This window comes from Physcomitrium patens, chromosome 1 (assembly GCF_059467195.1).
Source record: "Physcomitrium patens ecotype Gransden chromosome 1, ASM5946719v1, whole genome shotgun sequence".
NCBI classification, from domain to species: Eukaryota; Viridiplantae; Streptophyta; class Bryopsida; order Funariales; family Funariaceae; genus Physcomitrium; species Physcomitrium patens.
In genome coordinates, this window is record NC_143410.1 from 23,071,691 (window position 1) to 23,091,645 (window position 19,955).

At 36.2% G+C, this 19,955-nt stretch overlaps 2 protein-coding genes and 1 long non-coding RNA gene across 12 annotated transcripts; 1 reads left to right on the forward strand and 2 right to left on the reverse strand.

Moving 5' to 3' along the window:
* Positions 1 to 4,689: 4,689 nt before the first annotated feature.
* LOC112290526 (plastid division protein PDV2) lies at positions 4,690 to 7,113 on the reverse strand. Its single transcript, XM_024537310.3, has 2 exons — positions 6,829 to 7,113; positions 4,690 to 5,568 (listed from the first exon to the last, which is right to left on the reverse strand). Exons 1-2 carry the CDS (start codon positions 7,111 to 7,113, stop codon positions 4,822 to 4,824), a joined length of 1,032 nt encoding a protein of 343 aa, XP_024393078.1. The 3' UTR covers positions 4,690 to 4,821.
* A 2,975-nt stretch (positions 7,114 to 10,088) lies between these two features.
* Positions 10,089 to 12,235, forward strand: LOC141045898 (uncharacterized). The gene is made up of 3 exons (XR_016505223.1): positions 10,089 to 11,095; positions 11,638 to 11,697; positions 11,911 to 12,235. It is a non-coding gene; the product is annotated as an uncharacterized LOC141045898 (long non-coding RNA).
* A 654-nt stretch (positions 12,236 to 12,889) lies between these two features.
* LOC112287661 (uncharacterized) lies at positions 12,890 to 17,173 on the reverse strand. Of its 10 annotated transcripts, none has more exons than XR_002971371.3 (4): positions 16,649 to 17,173; positions 14,865 to 15,716; positions 13,261 to 14,395; positions 12,890 to 13,063 (listed from the first exon to the last, which is right to left on the reverse strand). XR_002971371.3 is itself a non-coding variant. In XM_024530913.3 (3 exons), the coding sequence occupies exons 2-3, from the start codon at positions 15,472 to 15,474 to the stop codon at positions 13,455 to 13,457; spliced, it is 1,551 nt and encodes a 516-aa protein (XP_024386681.1). In that variant the 5' UTR covers positions 15,475 to 15,716; positions 16,659 to 17,163; the 3' UTR covers positions 12,890 to 13,454. The 10 variants fall into 10 exon arrangements, 3 of the variants coding, with proteins under 3 accessions (XP_024386681.1, XP_090109954.1, XP_090109963.1); XR_002971377.3 differs by having other exon boundaries at positions 16,884 to 17,163; XR_002971372.3 differs by having other exon boundaries at positions 16,682 to 17,163.
* Positions 17,174 to 19,955: the final 2,782 nt, after the last annotated feature.

Sequence of the window (19,955 nt, forward strand, 5' to 3'; positions counted from 1 at the left end):
GGATATTAAGTACATGTGTGCCATAATTCAGAATATTTTATTAAAATATTCTAATAAAATAAGAAATCATGAGTTGAGGCTCATGAAATTCATACCATGGATGCGTCGATAGATTCAATTAGTGTTGATGATTTAGAAGCTTATATGAATGACAAAACCTCTAATGATGAATCAAATGATGCACTCATTGATTTTGTAACAACACATACTATCTTGCTAGATAGACGATTTTTTATTGAAAAATCTTCAACTTGGCAAACTAAAAATATGATAACCATGGTTGGAGCAAATACGTTTTGTTTTTAAGAGGGCACATCGATAGTAAAATTATATGCGGATTTCATCATAAAATGTAAACATGCAATATTTGTACCTTCAACACCTCGGAGTCTGATCAACTATCGAGATATGCATATCAATGGTTATGACCTCTCAACCGCCATTTTAGATAAAAAAAGAGGTTTTGATTCTTGCGAAGAACCATAAAGCTGTTGAAAAAGCTTTTGCTACAGAAAATGGTTTATACCAAATTGTGATTTGGCCTCCCATTATATTTAATTTTGCATCATCTATCATAAAGAATCTTGCTTTTTTCTGGCATGGACGATTGAAACATCCAGAATCTACCTTATTTAGAAAGATTATTTCATATATAACTAGGTACAATTTAAAGCATGCAGATGTAGACTCTATGGAATTATATTGTGCATGCGTGTAAAGTAAGATGATTACTTGGCCCTCAATTTAAAAACTTCTACAAGAATTACCACCAATGCTTGAAAGATTGCATGGTGATATTTGTGGTCCTATTAATCCAATATCAGGACCATTTTGTTATTTTTTTTTATCTTTGTTGATGCATCAAGTAAACAATCACATGTTTCATTATTATCAACTCAAAACATGGTGTTTTCTAATCTTATATCTATGCTTATTTTTTTTTGGGCACATTTTCTTCATTATCCTATGAAAACATTGCATATAGATAATGCATAAGAATTTGCATCAAAGTCTTTTGAAGACTATTGTACTGCAAGAGAAATTGAGTTGACATATTGTGTTTGATATAAACATGCTCAAAATGGACTTGCAGAGTCATTTATAAAGCATAAACAACTCATTACCTGGCCACTCCTCCTTCATGCAAATTTACCTCCATCTATGTGGGGTCATGGAGTTTTACATGTTGCAATATTAATATGCCTCCTCCCTTCTTCTCTGGAAATTGTTTCACCACATGAGCTCATTTCGGGTCGTATTCCAAATGTATCTCACTTACAAGTATTTGATTACCATGTTTGGATTCCAGTACCAAAACCTCAATGGCGTACCATTGGAGCTCATCGACAAGAAGGCATATATGTTGGTTTTGATTCATCAAGTATTATTCATATTGTTGATCCATTAATTGGCATGTTATTACATGCACATTTACAAAATTGCCATTTTAAAGAGAATGTATTCTCATTTCTTGAAGGAGGAGTATCTAATCAACAAAAAAATAAAATACTTGTATTTGAAGCACCAAAAACATTTACAATGAATCTCGATCTTAGGACATCTTTGGCTGAAATTGAAGTTGCTAAGATTTTGCATCTAAAATGGATCGCAGATGAAATACTTGATGGCTTCAATGATACACCTAGAATTACAAGAGTTCATATTAATGAGGCTCAGAATGCTCATGCTCAGATTGTAGTGCCATTGACTACAATACCTCAAGTTATAACAACAAGAATTAAAAGAACTCGTAGACTAGATAAGCAACCACATAAGAAGAAAGCTATAATATTGACTAATCCTGATATTATTTTTCAAGAAATTGCCACTCATTCTGTAAGACCACCAATTCATGATGATATATCCATACATAATATATCTTCAATTCCTATGAAAAACAATCTTGAAATTGGAAGGAATAAGAACAAGTTGAGTAAAGAATTATCTATTTTGTATTGTGCTATAGATGATATTTAGGACAGACCATCTATTACGATAGATGAATCATTTGCATGTATGATTGCAGAAGCCTTTTTTTGCAAAGGAGACTATCCTGAACCTCAAACCATCGAAGAAGCGATGTGTCGCTCTAATTAGTCAAAATGAAAAACTACTATTGAAGAAGAGTATGCCTCTTTGCATAAAAAGAAAGACTTTGGTCCAATTGTAGACACTCTCACATCTCGCCGTGTGGGATATAAGATGGTATTAAAATGTAAGCAAGATGTTCAAGGTCAAATAATCCACTATAAAGCTCGTCTTATTGCTCAAGGATTTACTCAATGATTTGGCATTGATTATGAATCTACATATTTTCCAATCTTGGATTCAATTACATTTTGATATATGATTGGAATGGCAATTTATGCCACCTTTGAGATACATCTGATGGATGTGGTAACTACATATCTATATGGTTCTCTTGATGCAAATATTTATATGAAAGTTCCACCTGGCATAGAAATATGAACTCCAAATGGATCTGCTCCAAGACAATATCATGCTATTAAATTATGTAACGCCTTGTATGGTTTCAAAACAATCCGAACGCATGTAGTATCAACGTCTTTGAGATTATTCAATTACACATAAGTTTGTAAGTAAACCATTAATCCCTTGTTTGTTTATCAAACGAGATAAAACTGGTTTTGTGATCATTGCTGTATATATTGATGATTTTAATCTAGTGGGCACTAAATATGCATGTGTTGTAGCTACTAACCTACTTATACATGAATTTGAGATGAGAATGCCAGAAAAAATAAATTTTTGCATTGGTCTTCAGATTATGCATCTCACAAATGGTAGCATTTTTCTCTACCAACTAACGTATATTAGACAAATCTTGTGGAGATTCAATATGATTGATGCTTATCTATTGTCCACACCAATGGTTGGATGTGGTTGTGATGGTCATGATCCATACCATCCATGCGATGAGGAGGAGGAAATATTGGGAGATCAATATCCATACCTCGCAACGATTAGAGCACTTTTATATTTGGCTACATCTACAAGACCATATATTACATTTGCAGTTAATATTCTTGCAAGACATAGTGCATGTCCAATACTATGACATTGGAATGACATCAAATATTTATTATATTATTTAAAAGATATTGAAGATTTGAGAATATACTACACACAATCTACAGATCCAAAATTGGTTGGATATTGTGATGTGTGATATAAATCTGATACTGCAATAGCTAAATCTCAAACAAGATATGTATTTTTAAGACATAGAGCTATAATATCATGGAAATCAATGAAACAAACAATAACTGCAACTTCATCCAACCATTCAAAAATTATTGCCTTATATGAAGCATCTCAAGAATGTATTTGGTTGCAATTAATTGATAAATTTATTCAAAACACTTGTGGATTTTTATATGATGATTCTCCAACTATCTTGCATGAAGACAATAGTACTTGTATTACACAGATGCAAGTTGGTTTCATTAAAGGTGATAGGACAAAGCATATTGATCCAAAATATTTTAGTTATACCCATGACTTGATTACTGATCAAGCACTCATAATTAAGAAAATTGAATCTACAAATAACCTTGCTGATCTCTTTATTAAAGCTCTTCCATTGTGCAACCATCGTCCACTTACTTATGGCATTGGTATGCGACGACTTGCTTTTCTTGAATAAAAAAGTTAATGAACTCTTTAAATAATTAAGAAAAATGATGTTGTACTCTTTTTCTTTCATCTATGGTTTTGCCCTTAAATACAACAAGGTTTTCCTAAATAAGGTTTTAATGAGGCAACAATTGTTGATCTTGCAAAATTACAAAAAAGTATAGATCATAATTCTATACAATTTTTATATTATGTAAATATTATGATGAACGAGGAAGAGTATTGAGAGCATTAAATGTAACTAACACTCTCCATGATATTTACTGTAGTCTACAATAAATACTATAGCTATAGTATTTGGAACTGTTTATCTTCTCCCCTTCTCCTCTTGTATATGAAACACAACCAAATCAATAGACTTGTGTGTGAAGCTCTCTCTCTCCTTGGAAACTCTCCTATGTGTGTGTATTACTTACTACTCTTGTGTCTTTCTAAACATTCTCAACAACCCGAAAAACCAGTACCAGTTGAGCAATGATCTTATCAGGAAGGTTATCAGAGATGTCACTAGTTTGACTAGGCTGCAAACGATAAAGCCGTCGTTGCATTAAAGCTACAGTAATAATGGATGAGAACGTGAAAATCACACCTGGAAGATGGTCCCAGTGGCCAGGGCAAGTACTTCCTTCTCTCAAAATATCTGTCGAAATCATCTTGTAAGTGCACTGCTTTATTCGAAACGGGGGGGATGAATCTCGCTTGCATTTCTTTCGTTGTGGGCACGTACCAGTTATTTTCCACAAATTCCCACATAGGCAACATTGTTGATTCAGTGCCAATTCCAGAGTGATCCTGCAAAATTACTTGAGAACAATCAGATGAGCCAGCCGAGTATTTTTTTCTTCTGGAACTATTCCGAAAAACACGACAGAATTATTCACCGATTCACCGCAACTAGGAATAGAATCACCCACGATATAAACATTGTTAATAACTGAGAGCTGCAGTAAGGAGAGGGGTGGAACGAGTCTGACAGATAGGTCACTTGCCCATGTGGGGTGAGGAATACATACAACCGACGCATGTGCAAAATTTCTTCCTCCATGAAAATATGAGTGTTAAAAATTGAAATAAGATAAAAATAAAAATATGCTATATTTACAATCCTATTTGGTTCTACAACCTGAATTCAAAACTTAACTCTAAGTAACATCTAGGAGTAAATCAACCTCGTCCATACAGAACATAAGGAGCCTCGACTTCCCTACAAAAGGGTACTTCAAATCGCTCTTTCACCACACATTTCTCACTTCCATCATCCAAAACTATCCGCTTCTTGCCGGGGGAACATTTCAGAGGCGAAGGAGGCCTGGGGCGGCTCTCAGAAACTAAGACAGGAGTTGTTGCTGAAGGCACTGGGCGTCTATGGTTGTGCTCGGTAAATGCCAGGAATGCGACAACACTGGCTACCACGAAGACCGCCTTCGCAGCATGGGCAAGTACATGTCCAACTCTCCCACCGAAACCCCTCATGAATCCTCCTGCAAAAGCGATGCTCCCTCCGCCATCCACTTTATGCTTCGGGATGGATCGTTCTTGATAATCCTGTTTATCGCCTACTGCTTCAGAAGTTCCCTTATTTCTGTGCACGTCATTGTCTACTTCTTCGTCTCTCTCAGAAAGAACGAGCTTTTTAACAGCTCGACCTCTTGGCAGTGAGATAGTTCGACGGAGAAGTTTAGATGATTGGTCGTTCACTGTAGAGACGTCGTCCACAACTGGCCTGGAGTAAGGGGGAAGAAGCAGGTCTTCTCTTTCTTCCACTGGCTCTCCCGCGAACGCCAAAGCTTCCTGGACAACTTGCCATTCACGCCCACGATGATTCTTCAACTTCAATAGAAGTAAATGGCGACTCTCTTCAAGTTCTGCGAGTGCTGCATCTTTTTCGGCTCGCTGATGGTTCTGCATGCACTGATCAATAAGAAAAAAATGACTTCATTAGAAAGGCTTCGAGAGCTAAGTGCAACAGCAGCGTCCTTGACATGAACGTTTTCTTTTCCTTGCATGCTTTAAATAGCACAAACACCTCAACCTTTCAAAGCAATCCTGAAAGGGTGAACAAAGAAAGCCTCGGCATTCTTAACAAAACAGTCAATAATCTTCCAAGTTGTGTATTGCATTCGACATTAGAGCTGCGGAAAAAAATCTCTATTTGGTGCGTTCTCAGGTAGCATGATTTTTCTTAAGCGCATGCTATAATCTAGACGTGTATCAACGCAGAGGAAGAAAGTAACATACAGATTGGTGAAGGCTCCTCACAGGCAACAGAGATTCCAGATAAATTACTAAATGGTTGAGCTTTAGGCATCGCAGGCTCAATCACGGTTGCAAATTGAGTTTCTATCCAACCATCACACCCTCAAACTACACTGCAAAGCTTCAGATATACAGATAGTTGATGTTCAACAAAAGGCAGTGTTCATACTTTGTTGACTAAAACCTTTCGTCCCTGATAGATTTCTAATCTACAAAACCTTCAATAAGGCATAACAGGAACGCATTGTGGGATTAAAGGACATTAACAAGACGGCCATAGATCTTACCATCTTAGGATCCCAGTGCAAAACTTTTAAAACCTTGTCCATTGAAAAGTAAAAGAACAAAGCGTGTTCCAGACTTATAGTTGGCTTTGAAGTTTGACCAGGTCGCGATCGCAATCACGCTGTGGTATTACACGAGTTAAGGCATAAAAAATCTCACCTCCGAAAGCACACTATTCCAACTAACTGAGTAACTAAAAATACGAAACTCGTGTACCTTCAGCACCTCCGAGAAGCTGTACACAACTAACACCAAAACTGGACGTGGTTTCTAATAATAACTCCTTTTCTAATATCAAAATTCGTATCTTATACGAAAGCAATTAAAACTAAATTGGAGTTGCAGCCTTACAGCCTCCCGCAAGTCTACATGCGGTCGAAACAATTAATAAACGGCGCAGGAGGGACACGTTCCGTCTAACATCGATATCAGAAGTGAAAACCCTGAACCAAAGACAAAACAAGAAGAGACGTACTTGCATTTGAATAGAACAACAAAGAATGCAGTGCACCAGGATCCGACTCACAGAGCCCACGCCAAAAATAAAAATTAAAAAATTAAAAAGAAATTAAAAAACGCTCGAGGAAACCGATGCCAATGGGATTAGAAGATGAGAATCGAGCAACCAACCTGCAAAGCTTCAAGCTGTCCTTCGAGTGTATCCAACGTATCGCAAATCAAACCTAAGGTCCTCGCTTCTGCATTTCCTTCTACACCTTTGCTGAAGTCTCTGTCAAGCCTTTCAAAGCCATTGATCTCGTCCCCATCGAGGACGGAGTGAAAATCAGCATCAAAGCGTTCATCGCCAGTGCTCTGTACAACATCCGACGTCAACGCACGTTCAATGGCTTCATTGAACTTGGCATGAAGCTCTGACGCCCTTGCAAGCACTACACATATCTCGTCCGCATCCATTCTTCCTCCCTCCCAGCCCGCCTTCACAGACTAACCAACCAAGACTACACGGACACAACAAACACCGCACACAATTTTCAATCTCTCAATCGCATCATCAACGAAAGACGTAGCCGCAACGCAACAGAGTGTCAGAACTACGGAACGTTCCCATCTCTTCACGCCTCATCATACCAATGTCCCGCTACTCATGACCAGCCCTGAACCCTCTCCGCTACGCATCAACATCTGATCTCTTCAAATTCAAGTGCCGCAACGACAAGCAGCACAATCCGTGTCCGCTCTTTTTTTCCCCTCGTCGCCTATTCCACCAAATTGGCAACCACAGAGATAAACAATCGAAGAGACAACGCATGCTTGCGACCAGGCCGGCACAGTTCGCGAAAAGCCTGGTGATCGATCCATAGTTCGACGGCGATGGCCCGATTTCGTTCTATCTAATCGTAGGCACTCATTCGACGGCACTGGATCCCACGATGTGCAAGAACGATCGCGAGAGCGTGCAATGGCGGAGAAGCGAGGCGATTGCGCAGGGCTCAGCTTTGTCGCTATGTACCCTCGGATGCGCGTAGCCGCCATCGCCAAAGTTGGCGGAGGAAGCCTCTTTTCGAATAAAAAAACACACCGTGGAGATAGTCCATGAATGAATGGATGGATGGGTGAGGACAAGGATGATAGGTGTGTTTCGTGGGTGAAAATGTTGGATGTGCATGCGAGGTATGAATGGTGATTATAAGAATGAAATTTGTAAGAATTGATGAAATGAAATAAATCCCAATCTAAGGCTCTTATATCACAAATCTTTATATAGAAGAATGTTGAATAGAGGAATGTTGAATAGACCCATGCTTTTACTATATACACCCACCCTTGATGAAGAATATGGTAATTATGATGAGTGTGGTTGGTTTTTATTGGTTGCCAATCTAATAAAAGAGAAATGAATCCAAAAATCTTTTTTTTTTTTTTTTTTTTTCATGATGGTTAGGATGGGTGGGTAAATTTAGCAAAACTTGGGCCCATTTAACATTCATATATATATATATATATATATATATATATATAAAGAATTATTAATAGTAGAATGTTCATAAGGAAATAATATATAGGCCATCGTAATATTACACTTTGCAATATATAGATAGCTATTACAATTATAAATTAATCTCTAATTAACTTATAATAAACTTAAAATAGATGAGAGTTATTTATTGTTAACATAGCTCTAAGATTTGTTATGATAGAAGTTACACATACATGTGTCTTTTTTAATATTTGTCACTAATAAAAATTAGATTATTTAAAAATGATGTGTTTTTTTTTAATATTTAGTTAATAAGATTGATATAGTTTTATTAATTACATATTTAATAAATAATAAATATAATTTTTTAAAATTATATATATATATATATATATATTTTTTAAAACACAAAAAAATACAAAATATAAAAATTGAGGACTAGATGAGAATGTTGCAGAAGACCACAATTTTTGAGAAAAAGAGTAAGCTTGTAGAATTAGAATATGGTAAAATTGTGGCTATGCTTATTAGGTTTTTAAGATTGGTTTTGTTTCTATATTTTTGTTATTAATTTTTGGCTATTATAGCATTTTATAAGTTTGTAGAATATGTGATAAGTTTATCAAAAATAAATAAATTGAATTTTTTATTTTATTTTATTTATTTATTTAAGTGTTGTGATTAGCATCTTGTATTAATACCATATGTAGAAATATTTCTATGTAAAAATGGACCCATATGCACATCAAAATGTCAATAAGAATTTGTAACAAATTTAAAAGTAAAATAAATGAAGTATTCAAAGAATGGTGACAAAAATGTCACTACATTTTATGAAGTTTTAATTGACAACCTATATGTCAATATGTAAATAATTTTTAGCTTATAATTTAAGAAGAAAAATCAAAAGTTTATTCTTTAATTAAGATATTACAAGAACTTGGTCATATCAATCTGTAAGAGGCAACCAAAGCTCTTATAACCAAATTGGTCATAGAGGCATTACAGCCAAATCATTTAAACATCCAAATTTTCTTATTTTATAAGTTAATACTCACCAAAACTATTACTTTTATAAAAGAATGGCTAGATTTTTAATCATCTTTGACAAATAATTGTAAATAAAAAGCATGGCCTAAAATTAGAAAATTTGGATATTTATGATATCCTCAATTTAGCTAAATAATCCAAAAAAAATCTTTTTTAGTTTAAAATAGATTTCTTTGGTAGAATCCATCTTTTCTTATCATTATTAAATACATTTATTTTATCGTATTTGCCTCACTTCATCCTCATGGTTTTCAAAAAGTAAAAAATATATTTAATTAGGTTTTAAATGTTAAAAAAAAAAAAAAAAAAAGAAAGAAAAAGAAAACTGAGTTTAAACGATCATATTAAATTAACCTTCATGATGCATGTTTTTTGGAATTTTTAATAATTCAAATTCTAATATATTAATTAAAATTGATGTAATCGGAAATTACACCTCTAAAATTCAAAAATTAGGTGGGACATTTCAAATCTAAGAATGATAATTTGCCATTGTTTTTTTTTTAACATCCTGTATAATGTGAAGGGGGGCCGAAGGTATATGGTTTGTATCAATAAAACCAATCATATTTAAATCATATTAAGTTGGTACATTATTAATAAGACTATACCTTGACAAAATAAGTTAGTCAAGAATAAGTTCATTTCAATATATTAAAATATATAGTGGAAAAATTTCGGTAAGTTATATAAACTGCTCCAAATAAAATGCTTAATTATTATAGTGACAAAAACATCAAATTTTCCTTTACATCAATGAATGAGCTTTTATTTATCCTTACAAATACTTTTGGTCTTTATATATTAAATTAAATGCACGTAAAAAAAATGTTTAAACATATGATATGTAAAAATCAAATTCATTTTAACTTAAATCCCATTAAATAGAATTTTATTTTAGACCTTGGTTTTTCTTTAAAATTAAAAATTAAAAAAAAAATCTTATATATGCAAAGAAGCCATGTTTATATAGCTCGTATAATATAAGGGTGAAGTTGGAAATAAATAAAGGAGTAAAGCTTGTCCTAACATTGACACTTATTGCTTCATAAACTCTCTCCTACAACACAAGACCACTCTATATAGATTTTAGAAATTTATACAAGCAAGATGCATTTGGAACTACACTATATAACTTATGCACAAGTTAATATCTAGTCCTAGAAAATGGAGGCCATAGAATACTGCTAGGTAGAAGCAAACTATATTTGCATAACCATTATATCCTTGATCTAAGAGATATTTGATATTATGGTCATTATTGTGAGATTTGTATATATTAATGATAGAGATTTAACAAAAAATTAATTAACTAATTAATTAAATTAAATCAAATCAAAGATATAAAGAAATTATCATATTATAAAAATTGTGTTAAATGACCTCACTAAATAAATATTTTTTAATAAAAATTCATGTGCACAATAATACCTTAAACACAATTTGATCATTCTAAAAAAGCAGAATAATCTGTAGATGGTAAAAGAAAACATGATCATAAGTTTAAATTTTGGTTCTATAGACTTTTTTATGATAATGTGAAAGTCCAAAATTTTAAAATAATTTTGTATATTATTTTAATTGATTTAAATTTAGCGTGTGATTTTTAAGATTATTTACTTCATATTCATATGCATTTCAGAAGAAAAAAATTAATTAATTTAAAATGCAAATAAATTATGTTATTGAAAACGAACATATTCAGAAGAAATTAATGAATTAATTTAGAGCTCATCATGAATAATATTTACAGCATAAGTGTTCTGAAGTAAATTGTCAATAAAGTCAATTAAAAAAACATGAGAAAACTATCATACAAACTTAAAGCTGTGAAAACTTCAATGTCATAACAAAGTCCCAATGAGTCTTTTTCTATAAAATGATTATTCAAGATTTTTGATACGTTTGGTAATTAGCTGAAAACTCAGAATAATCTAACATTACTTCCTTCAAAAAACATAATTTTGTAACAGCTAGATTTTTTATAGCATAATTATTGTTGAAAAATATTAAAATTTTATTGTGAAAAATGTCTATAATTTTTATATTACTAAGTGATAATTTTTGTGTTCTTGATAAGAACTCTAGATATCATTAAGATGTTTTAACCTAATATCTCATTTTTTATTTCTATAGTTTTGCGTGGTTGTTATGAAAAAAACATATCCTCAGTAGATTCGTGTTGAGATTACCCTTGAAGCCATTCTCATACATGTTGATTTTTTAATTCCTTCATATCTCCTATTAAACAATCAGATTAATTATCTAACCAAACCGAAGATGATGACAGAAATTATTATGTCTTAGATTGCAAGTATTCAGATACATGGACTTTCAAACCAATCTCTGTGATTGAATTTTCAAACTTAAGTTTTAGGGCTTAATTAGTTCAAATTGTAATTTGAACCTTCAGTTACATCCTTGCAATGATTCAATTTTGTTACATGTAGATTCTATAATACTGCTCTTCACGACACTTGTTTTCAAGATTACGAAGACTACGCTAATGAGTACGTTTACTGCAGCAATACAAAAAGATCTATATTTTTAGGGTTTGAGTTTGTGATTTTCGTATTTAATTTCGTTCTGTTTCATTTTAGTTAGTTATTATTTGCATTTTAAGTTCAAATTCATATTTAAGATTCCTTGGAAAGTGAGTTGTTTAATGCAACACAAAGGCTAAAATTGATGTACTGCGTTTTGTAATTTGTCTAAATGGACAGAACGATACAAGGATTGGAAAGATTTGATGTCCATGCTCATAAAATTGTTGAAATCTTTGCAAGATTCAATTCTTATTGGAGCCATGTAAGGTAACACCATTGTGTTGAAAATTGGTATTCGCATCAAAACTTCAAATCAAACTTATATAACACATATAACAATACTGCATTGACTTCTTCTTCTTTTAAGATATTTTAAAACCATTACCATTAAATTATTACTATTGAAACAAACAAAAAACAGAAAAACAAACAAACAAACAAAGCTATGCCATACTTTTCTCAAATTTTTTGATGCGACCAATAAAACGAAGTGTTACCTGTTCGTGAAATGTGGAGCCATGTGTTGAGAACGAGTTTGACTCAGCTCATTGCGTGAAACTTTTCATACATGAGCGTTAGATGGGCTTGCTGGTGGGTTCTCCTTCTAGCACCATGCAAGCAGCAAACACACGAAAGCTTTTTCCTTTCCGTCATGAGCTCCTACATGAAATAGAGCTCTCTCATGTTTGCTTTCTATCTCTTGCAGATATAGAATACATACCGACACGAAATGCATCAACCTCTGAACGCTCTAGGTAACTTTGGCCACTTGATCGATGCACAAAGGCTAACGCCGGAGCGTTCAGAAGTTGAACAAATGAAATGAAAACGGATACTGAAGAGATATACAATATCAGCTGGAAACACCTCAAAACACACTAGAACAAAAGCCTTCCATACCTCACATTCTATGACTTATTGTGTACAAAGAAGGGGAGATCAAGATTGTCAGAATGCATGAAAAAAACACGACTGACTGTATCAGAAAGCCCACAATGTCGCCTTCACGGTGCCAGGCAAACTTTCCTACGGCAACTGCGGGTCCAGTGAATGGATCACCTTCTGTTGCTCCAGCCAAGTGTTCCAGGTGTTCTACCTCGCTCAATCTTGTTCACAAGCTGCTTACATACAAAACATGATACAACAATACAACAAGTGGCAAAATGGCAGTTGACAGTTTGATAAAAATCCACGAGAGTAAACTCCCTGGTGATGTACCCACATCTGAAGCTCGGAGTAACTTACGGACGGGAAGGGATAAGGTAGACCATTACATGATTCAGAAGGATGAGCACACATGTCTGGTTCTGCCACTTGCCCCAATAACGACCTGTTGTGATTACACAAATCTAGGGTCAAGCCTTCGCTGTACCTTATACACAACAGTACCTTCTATACAATAGACTTCTTCTCATTACCAGTACTCCACAAATACCAGCAGAAACTTCTCCTCTCATACCTACACTACTGTGTACTGTATTTACAAATGCTTAAAAAATTGACCGTGAAACGGAGATGCAGTATTACCTGGCAAATCCACCGAATTTTGAAGACTCGAATAGAATCTCCCTTGGCGTCAAAATGAGGCCATGGATTTGCCGCTGCTGGTACAGTGATCGCTGGAATCCAATCATCTGAAGTAATTTACTTACGACAGCCTCAATTTCCCACACCGAAACTTACAACACATACGATAGAGTCGATCAAAACATTCGACCCAGTTATCCCTCCGTGACAATCTGCTGCAACGCATTTTTCTGATCGAGTGATGTTCTGTAAGTGGCAGAAAAGGTATGCCCATGTCCTCCAGACAGCCATTGCATTGTTCTTTGAGCCAAGGAAATGTCTGTATCCGCAGGAGGAGTCGCATCAGCCCGAGGTGTTGAGCAAACATCGAGCACTGCAGGCTCTATTGCAGTTGGAGGGAGATCAATGGCGAAACTTTGCGGTCTGCCTTCGGAGGCTGATCTATGCAATGGGAATGAGTCGCGAAGACCTCGAAAACTTCCGCCCTCCATCTTCAGCCGTTCCCATGCACTTCCTGATTTGTTGTGTGCTACATTTACTTGTTTCCTTGGAAGTGGTCCTGAACGGGGCTTTTTGGGCAATTGAGTACCAGGAGTAGTCGAGACTTGTGTATTGGCAAGGATTACTGCCTCTTCAGTTTTTGATGGATGGGGATGAGCAGCAACTCCATTTAAATCTACGGTTGTCCAATGCTCGCTACTTGCCGATGATGACGATCCTTCCTCTAGAAGTGTTGCACTAGGATCAATTCGGCTCAAATCACCTGTTCCTTGTAGCTCTCGCTCATTTAAACTACATAATCTTCCTAAGGAGTTGCTCAAAGGCGATCCATTGAGACCATATCTTTGCGATCCATACTTGAATAGTTCACCGTTGTAAAAGTCCCCCGTTCCTCCAGCACTCAAAGATCGTGTCCTCTGAAATGAGAGACAGCTCAAGCTTAACGCTCTTTGAGGATCTTTATGTACATCTGCAGAAGACGTTGGATATCGAGAGGATAGCGTGGCAAGTCTTTCTCGGACTTCAACCCCTCGAGCTGCTTGTCGAAAAGAATTTGAGTTTCGAAAAAGAGCCAATCTTGCGCCACTTCTCTCATTATCTCTGTCGGTATCCAGCACCGTTTCGTTTCTACTTCCTGGTTATTCATGGACAAATCACCTGCTCAATTAATGTTATCTTTGTAAAACAAAAAATGTCCCGAATGACTTCTTATGCGTATCGCCACGGAGACTTGCAAGTTTTTATAATATACTTAATGAGATAGATAGTTTAATGCTGATCAATTATGATGTAATGCGAAGCATGAGCGTTGATTCAACGTTAGTTCCACTAACTCATGGATTCAATCCACCTTTCAGATAAGGAATGTCTGTTTTAAGTCCAATTTTTTTGATGTTATTCAAATTTAATCATAGAAGTTTTACTCTTTGAAATCGAGGCTCACATCCCTGTTCGAATATGAGAATACAACCCCAGACGCAGCAGCCACTCTGCTTGAGCATAAGTTTCTAGGTTCTATGATGCAAATAAACACAGACGAGACGTAGGAAGGCAGACCTAAGAGCACGAATTGCTAAGCTTAAGCTCGCAGAGTATCAACTTACCTCCTAACGCGTCATTTTCATTAATGACACTGCCTTCGTCGGTCGGCCGCCTCGCAGAACCTATCATCTCCTCTTGAGCTTCAAGAATACGCCTGGAGACCTCGCCAACCTCTGGGACGCCGGCATGGATCTCAGCAACGGTAGGCTTGAGACTCATGCGGCATAGAGGGCATGTCGAATGCGATAGGAACCACACATCAATGCATTCTGTGTGGAAGACGTGACTGCATTTAGGCAACAATCGCAAAGACTCGTCTTCTTGGAATTTCTCCAAGCACACAGCGCATTCAAAGTCCTCTTTCCCCTCCTTCAGTGTCTTCACCACCGTGAAACTTACCAGTGGCAAATCATCTATAAGTGCTCTATCTAGTCCTTCGCCCGGTCGGTCAAAAAAATGAATAGATCTGTTTCCGTTTCTTGTTGCAGCGGATTCATTATCGTTTCCGCTGTCCCCTCGAGTGTACCTCCTAACGTACATTGAGAAAAAAGCCACCACAAGCAATGCGGCAATAAGGACCACAATGATGATGGCCATACTGGGATTAACTCTACTGCTGGTATCTGTGCGGAGTCCGGGCGGTACCGCTAAGGTATCATTTGTTGAATCCATGGTTGATTGTTTTTGTAATGGTTCCTCCTATGCCTCGAGGCCACCCTCGCAGACGCCTTTCAAGCTCCCCGTGACCTCGACATCCACTCGAGGTTGCAAGCTTCGCTTTAGTTCTTGGCCTCTTTCTACTGGTAGCATCAATGCGGATGTTTGTGGGAACTATTATTATTTTGGGGAATAAGTTAACAGCTTCATCGCCACCTCAAAAACGCCCGGAAACATATTCGCGACATGATCGATGCCTGAGCAATCACTTAACACTATAAGCACAACGTAACGAGCTATTGATTTAAAACACAAGTAACAAATCTCTTCTAAATTCAACCTAAATAGTTAATAACATAATGCCTGTGAGAATCATAAACATCATACATGAATTGAAGGATTGGGAAAACCTTTCCGCAGGCACACCATATGTAATCTTTATCGAAATGAAACTATTCTAAGCGGTGGCAGTTCAATTTGAAAGCAAAGCTTTCTCATCGACAGCATATGTCTTAATTCGATTTCGGTGGAACTAAAAGGACCAATTTGTAACTTGCATCCAGCTGGGGATGCTGAAATGCATTTTTAAACTTCGTTTTCCTCAAGTTAATGAAACACTTCCTTCCAGTTTTTTTTTAAAAAATTAGGATAATTATCAATTACAACGTAGTATAAAAATGAAGAAAAAAAAAAAAAAAAAAAAAAAAAAAAAAGGTCCCGCCAATTGCGATGCGCCAGACATCCATTTGGAGGAAAGCTTGGAAAGAATCTAAAAAGAAAAGAGAACTAAAGATTCACCTAATCTTCACACCAAACAGCGTGTTCTGCACCAACTGATGAGGTAGCTTCTCAGAAAACTATCGTAACGATGAAATACGGCACAACATCCTATCCTTGCAATTTAAGATAGCCTGGGACGAATACAGATGCTGCCCTACAATTCACAAAAAACAACCACTGCTTTCACCAACAATCCAGATGTAAATTTAAAGTCAGGTGTGCTTGGGACTGCGTGGAACCTAACTTCATCTATCATTCCAAAACTTGTTACCAGAATGGGCAGAGTTCAACAATCAAAAATGGTTTCCATCCTGTACTCTACAGTTGAGACCCTCACAGATCAACGTTAGGATTGGACTCAACACCTAGAGAAACTAAGACAAAATCAGGGACGATTGGCATTACGCACGAAAGAGCACCTCGATGAAGCAAATGTCACGACCTTCTCTGCACTTGGAACAACCATTATCTCAGCCCCCTTCCTCCCCGTCTGCGCATCCACTAATTCCGCCAAATCTCGAAGCGGCTGATCCAGCCATAAGAACACAAATACGAGGGGGCACGAGGAATGAGCGCCATCAAAGCGAGCGCAAGAAATGTGGGCGAAAGTACGTCGTCCCTGAGCTGGGAACTCACTCACTCACATTGGAATCCTTCATCGCAAGTTCGAAAGCGTGTATGACTTGGCTACGGCAGGCACCATCACCCTCCATCCTCCTCCTCCTCCTCCTCCGCCTCTCTGACAGGGTTTGACTTGAAGTTCGTGCAATTCACTCCAGATGCGGTGGGAGTCCCATTTCCCTTTCTCATTCCGCTCCTCCTCCCCTTATTGTCAATGTGTTTTCCTGTAACTTAAGCTTAATCGTCTGTTCCTCCATAGCGTTCACCGAAAAGACATCTCGCTGGTGAGCAATTTGCGACGGAGAAACAAATAAAATAAACAACTAAAAATAGCTCACGAGGATCGCGAAGGCGTAGGCGCGGCCGTGGAGCGTCGTCGCTTTCCTGCCCTGTTCAAAAGGGTCGGTGCTAGCGAACCCCGTTCACACTCCCCCCCTTACTCCCGTTCACACTTGTGAATCTCCGTAGTGAATCTCCGTGTTTTTAGGACCTCATTCTATTGGCTATGACGTAGAATGAGACTAGTAAATATTCGTTTTTATTGGATGCCATTTTGGGGTCATGGGACGAGGAAAATTTTTGTTCCTGAGAAATTTAGTGGGGGATATAGTGGCGTCGTGGATGTGGGTGTGAGTGATGCTTTCTCTTGAAGATCGTGTTTGGTGAAGATATTTCTCAAAGACTTAATTTTGGAAATGAATTACTTGCGTTAATTTTCGTGTGGTGGGGTTTCTCTGGTTCCGTTTAAAATGAATCGTTATTGATTGCTGTTAGGAGTTTTTTAAATATATATATATATATATATATTGACAAACTGCTTTAAGAAAATGGTGCTTTTTTATGTTTGTTAAAAAGATTCATTTTAGTATAACTTAATTATGTTAGGGGGTGTAAATTCTGTCTTGATTGAAATACATTTAAGCACTAAATCCAAATATTCATACAATAATAATTTAGATAATGAAGTATCACACTTGGTTTCTAAAAGGAAATCGAACAATATTAGAAAATTCTAATATATCATTTAATCATATACTTGAATTTCATGTTCAAAAGTTTCGAAGTGTTATTAGATGGTTGTTATTAATGTTGATTTAAAGAATGATTATTTAAATGAAGTAAAATAAGTCCCACACACACATTTATGTAATATGTATTGTATTCTTTAAAAGTGTGTGTTTGTATGTGTATATATATATATATATATATATGTGTGTGTGTGTGTGTGTATATTATCTACTAATTCCAACCACATGACCATATCCTAGAGTTGCACAGTTTACTTTTTTAGTACTCTAGGTGCAAAAAAATAAATTAAGAATTAAGTAAGGGAATGCTAAATAGACTCGGGATTTTACTAAATTTACCTTCCCATCTTGACCATCATGAAAAAAGAAAATTACTTCTACATTCATTTTTCCACTATTGGATCTAAAACCAATGTAATCGAACTACATACATCATGAGTACCATATTCTTCATCATGGATACGTTGATTTAGTAAATACCTGGGTCTATTTAACATTCCCCTAAAATTAACAATGATAGTAAAAGATGCACAATAAAACAATACATAAGTCTACATGACATAAACCATTGGAAAACGTTGAAATTCAATAATTTATGTTAGGATTGTTCCAGCATCAAAATTTTAATGAATGATTTCAGAAGATATTAACATATATATATATATATATATATATATACAAAAAAATACAAAACAAAAATAAAACAAACCAACTGACTAACTAACTGGTATAATATACTTGAGATGCCCTTTATATGTTAAATTCTCTGATTTTTTTAATTGTTTTTAATAATACGTTGAGACAAAGTTTTGAATTGTTCTTGGTATCACGAGCAGGAAGTAGAGATGCCCACAGTATATACTGTTGTTAATTCCCCTTTCTCATTAAGAATAAATATGATGCTTTCGTCTCAATAACAACAAGCACATTGTCTGGAACTTAATATATATTCCTTATGTCTTCAGTCAACTCCGAGAAAACGAGTTATACCTTGTAATCCGCCCATAAAGTCATATATAACAAAAAAAAAATCGAATTATTAGAAAACATAAAATCATGGAAGACTAAAAATAAACAAAGATTACTCGTGACCTCGGTGCAAATTGTCTGCAACCTTCGAGGAAAGAGACTACACGTGTCATCATCCATCCATAGATGAACAAACTGCGAATTACGAATCATCCATCCGTTGTACATCCTAAAATAAGGAATCCAAAGACATTGGCAACCTACGATGAATGTCCGCACGCCAACTGTCACGAAATCACTGGTACTCGATGGGCCGAGACCAAGCCCCTGGAGGAGAACGGGTAACGTCACAAGAGCTCGTCCCCGGAAGACTCCTCCTCCTTTTCCCACTTTGCCCCTTTACGCTGGTAGGGTCCCGTTCACACCGCTGCGGAGGCAAAGATTGCAAATTCCAAGCACCGCGGTGATTGTGACCAAGTCTACTTCCACAGCAGGCTTAGAAATCTGAATGAGTCTGTACTGGTGTTATTGTTGTTGTTGTTGCTGCTGCTGTTGTAAATATCACGGTGCAGGTAAATGGAGGGTAGGTAAACACGAAGCCTCCATCCATGCCTGCAACGCCTCTCTTTTTTCCATCTTGTGGCTGCGAGGCGAGAGCTTCTTCTGTGCTTCATGCTGACCGCGCCGCGTTGTTGCAGTTGGAAGCATCCCCAGGGGAATATGCTTCCAGAGCCGACACGCGGTGGATGATGGATGGGTGTTTGGATGTATGCGTGAAAGGGAATTTACTTTCTTAATTATTTGACGTATCTTGTTTCTTCTGAATCCACGTGGATTTTCTTTAAATAGTCGCATATTCTCGAAGTTTATCTTACGCACGACCGCCATTTGTTTTTATCTGAATTGGATTGCATGTTTTTATTCAGATTTTGGGTGATCTTAGACGTTGAGTAGTGGTGCATGTTTTTATTCAGATTTAGGGTGAGCTTAGACGTTGAGTTGCGGTGCATGTTTTTTTCACTTATAATTACAACTATGGTATTTAATTTTTTAAAAAATTTCAATTTATTTTTAGTGATATGTTTAAACATGAATTCC

Coding starts and splice junctions, on each gene's coding strand:
- LOC112287661 (XM_024530913.3), bottom strand. CDS start 15,474: ATGGATTCAACAAATGATACCTTAGCGGTACCGCCCGGACTCCGCACA. Junction 14,396..14,864: donor TGAAAATGACGCGTTAGGAG/GTAAGTTGATAC, acceptor ATGAATAACCAG/GAAGTAGAAACGAAACGGTG.
- LOC112290526 (XM_024537310.3), bottom strand. CDS start 7,113: ATGGATGCGGACGAGATATGTGTAGTGCTTGCAAGGGCGTCAGAGCTT. Junction 5,569..6,828: donor GACAGCTTGAAGCTTTGCAG/GTTGGTTGCTCG, acceptor CTTATTGATCAG/TGCATGCAGAACCATCAGCG.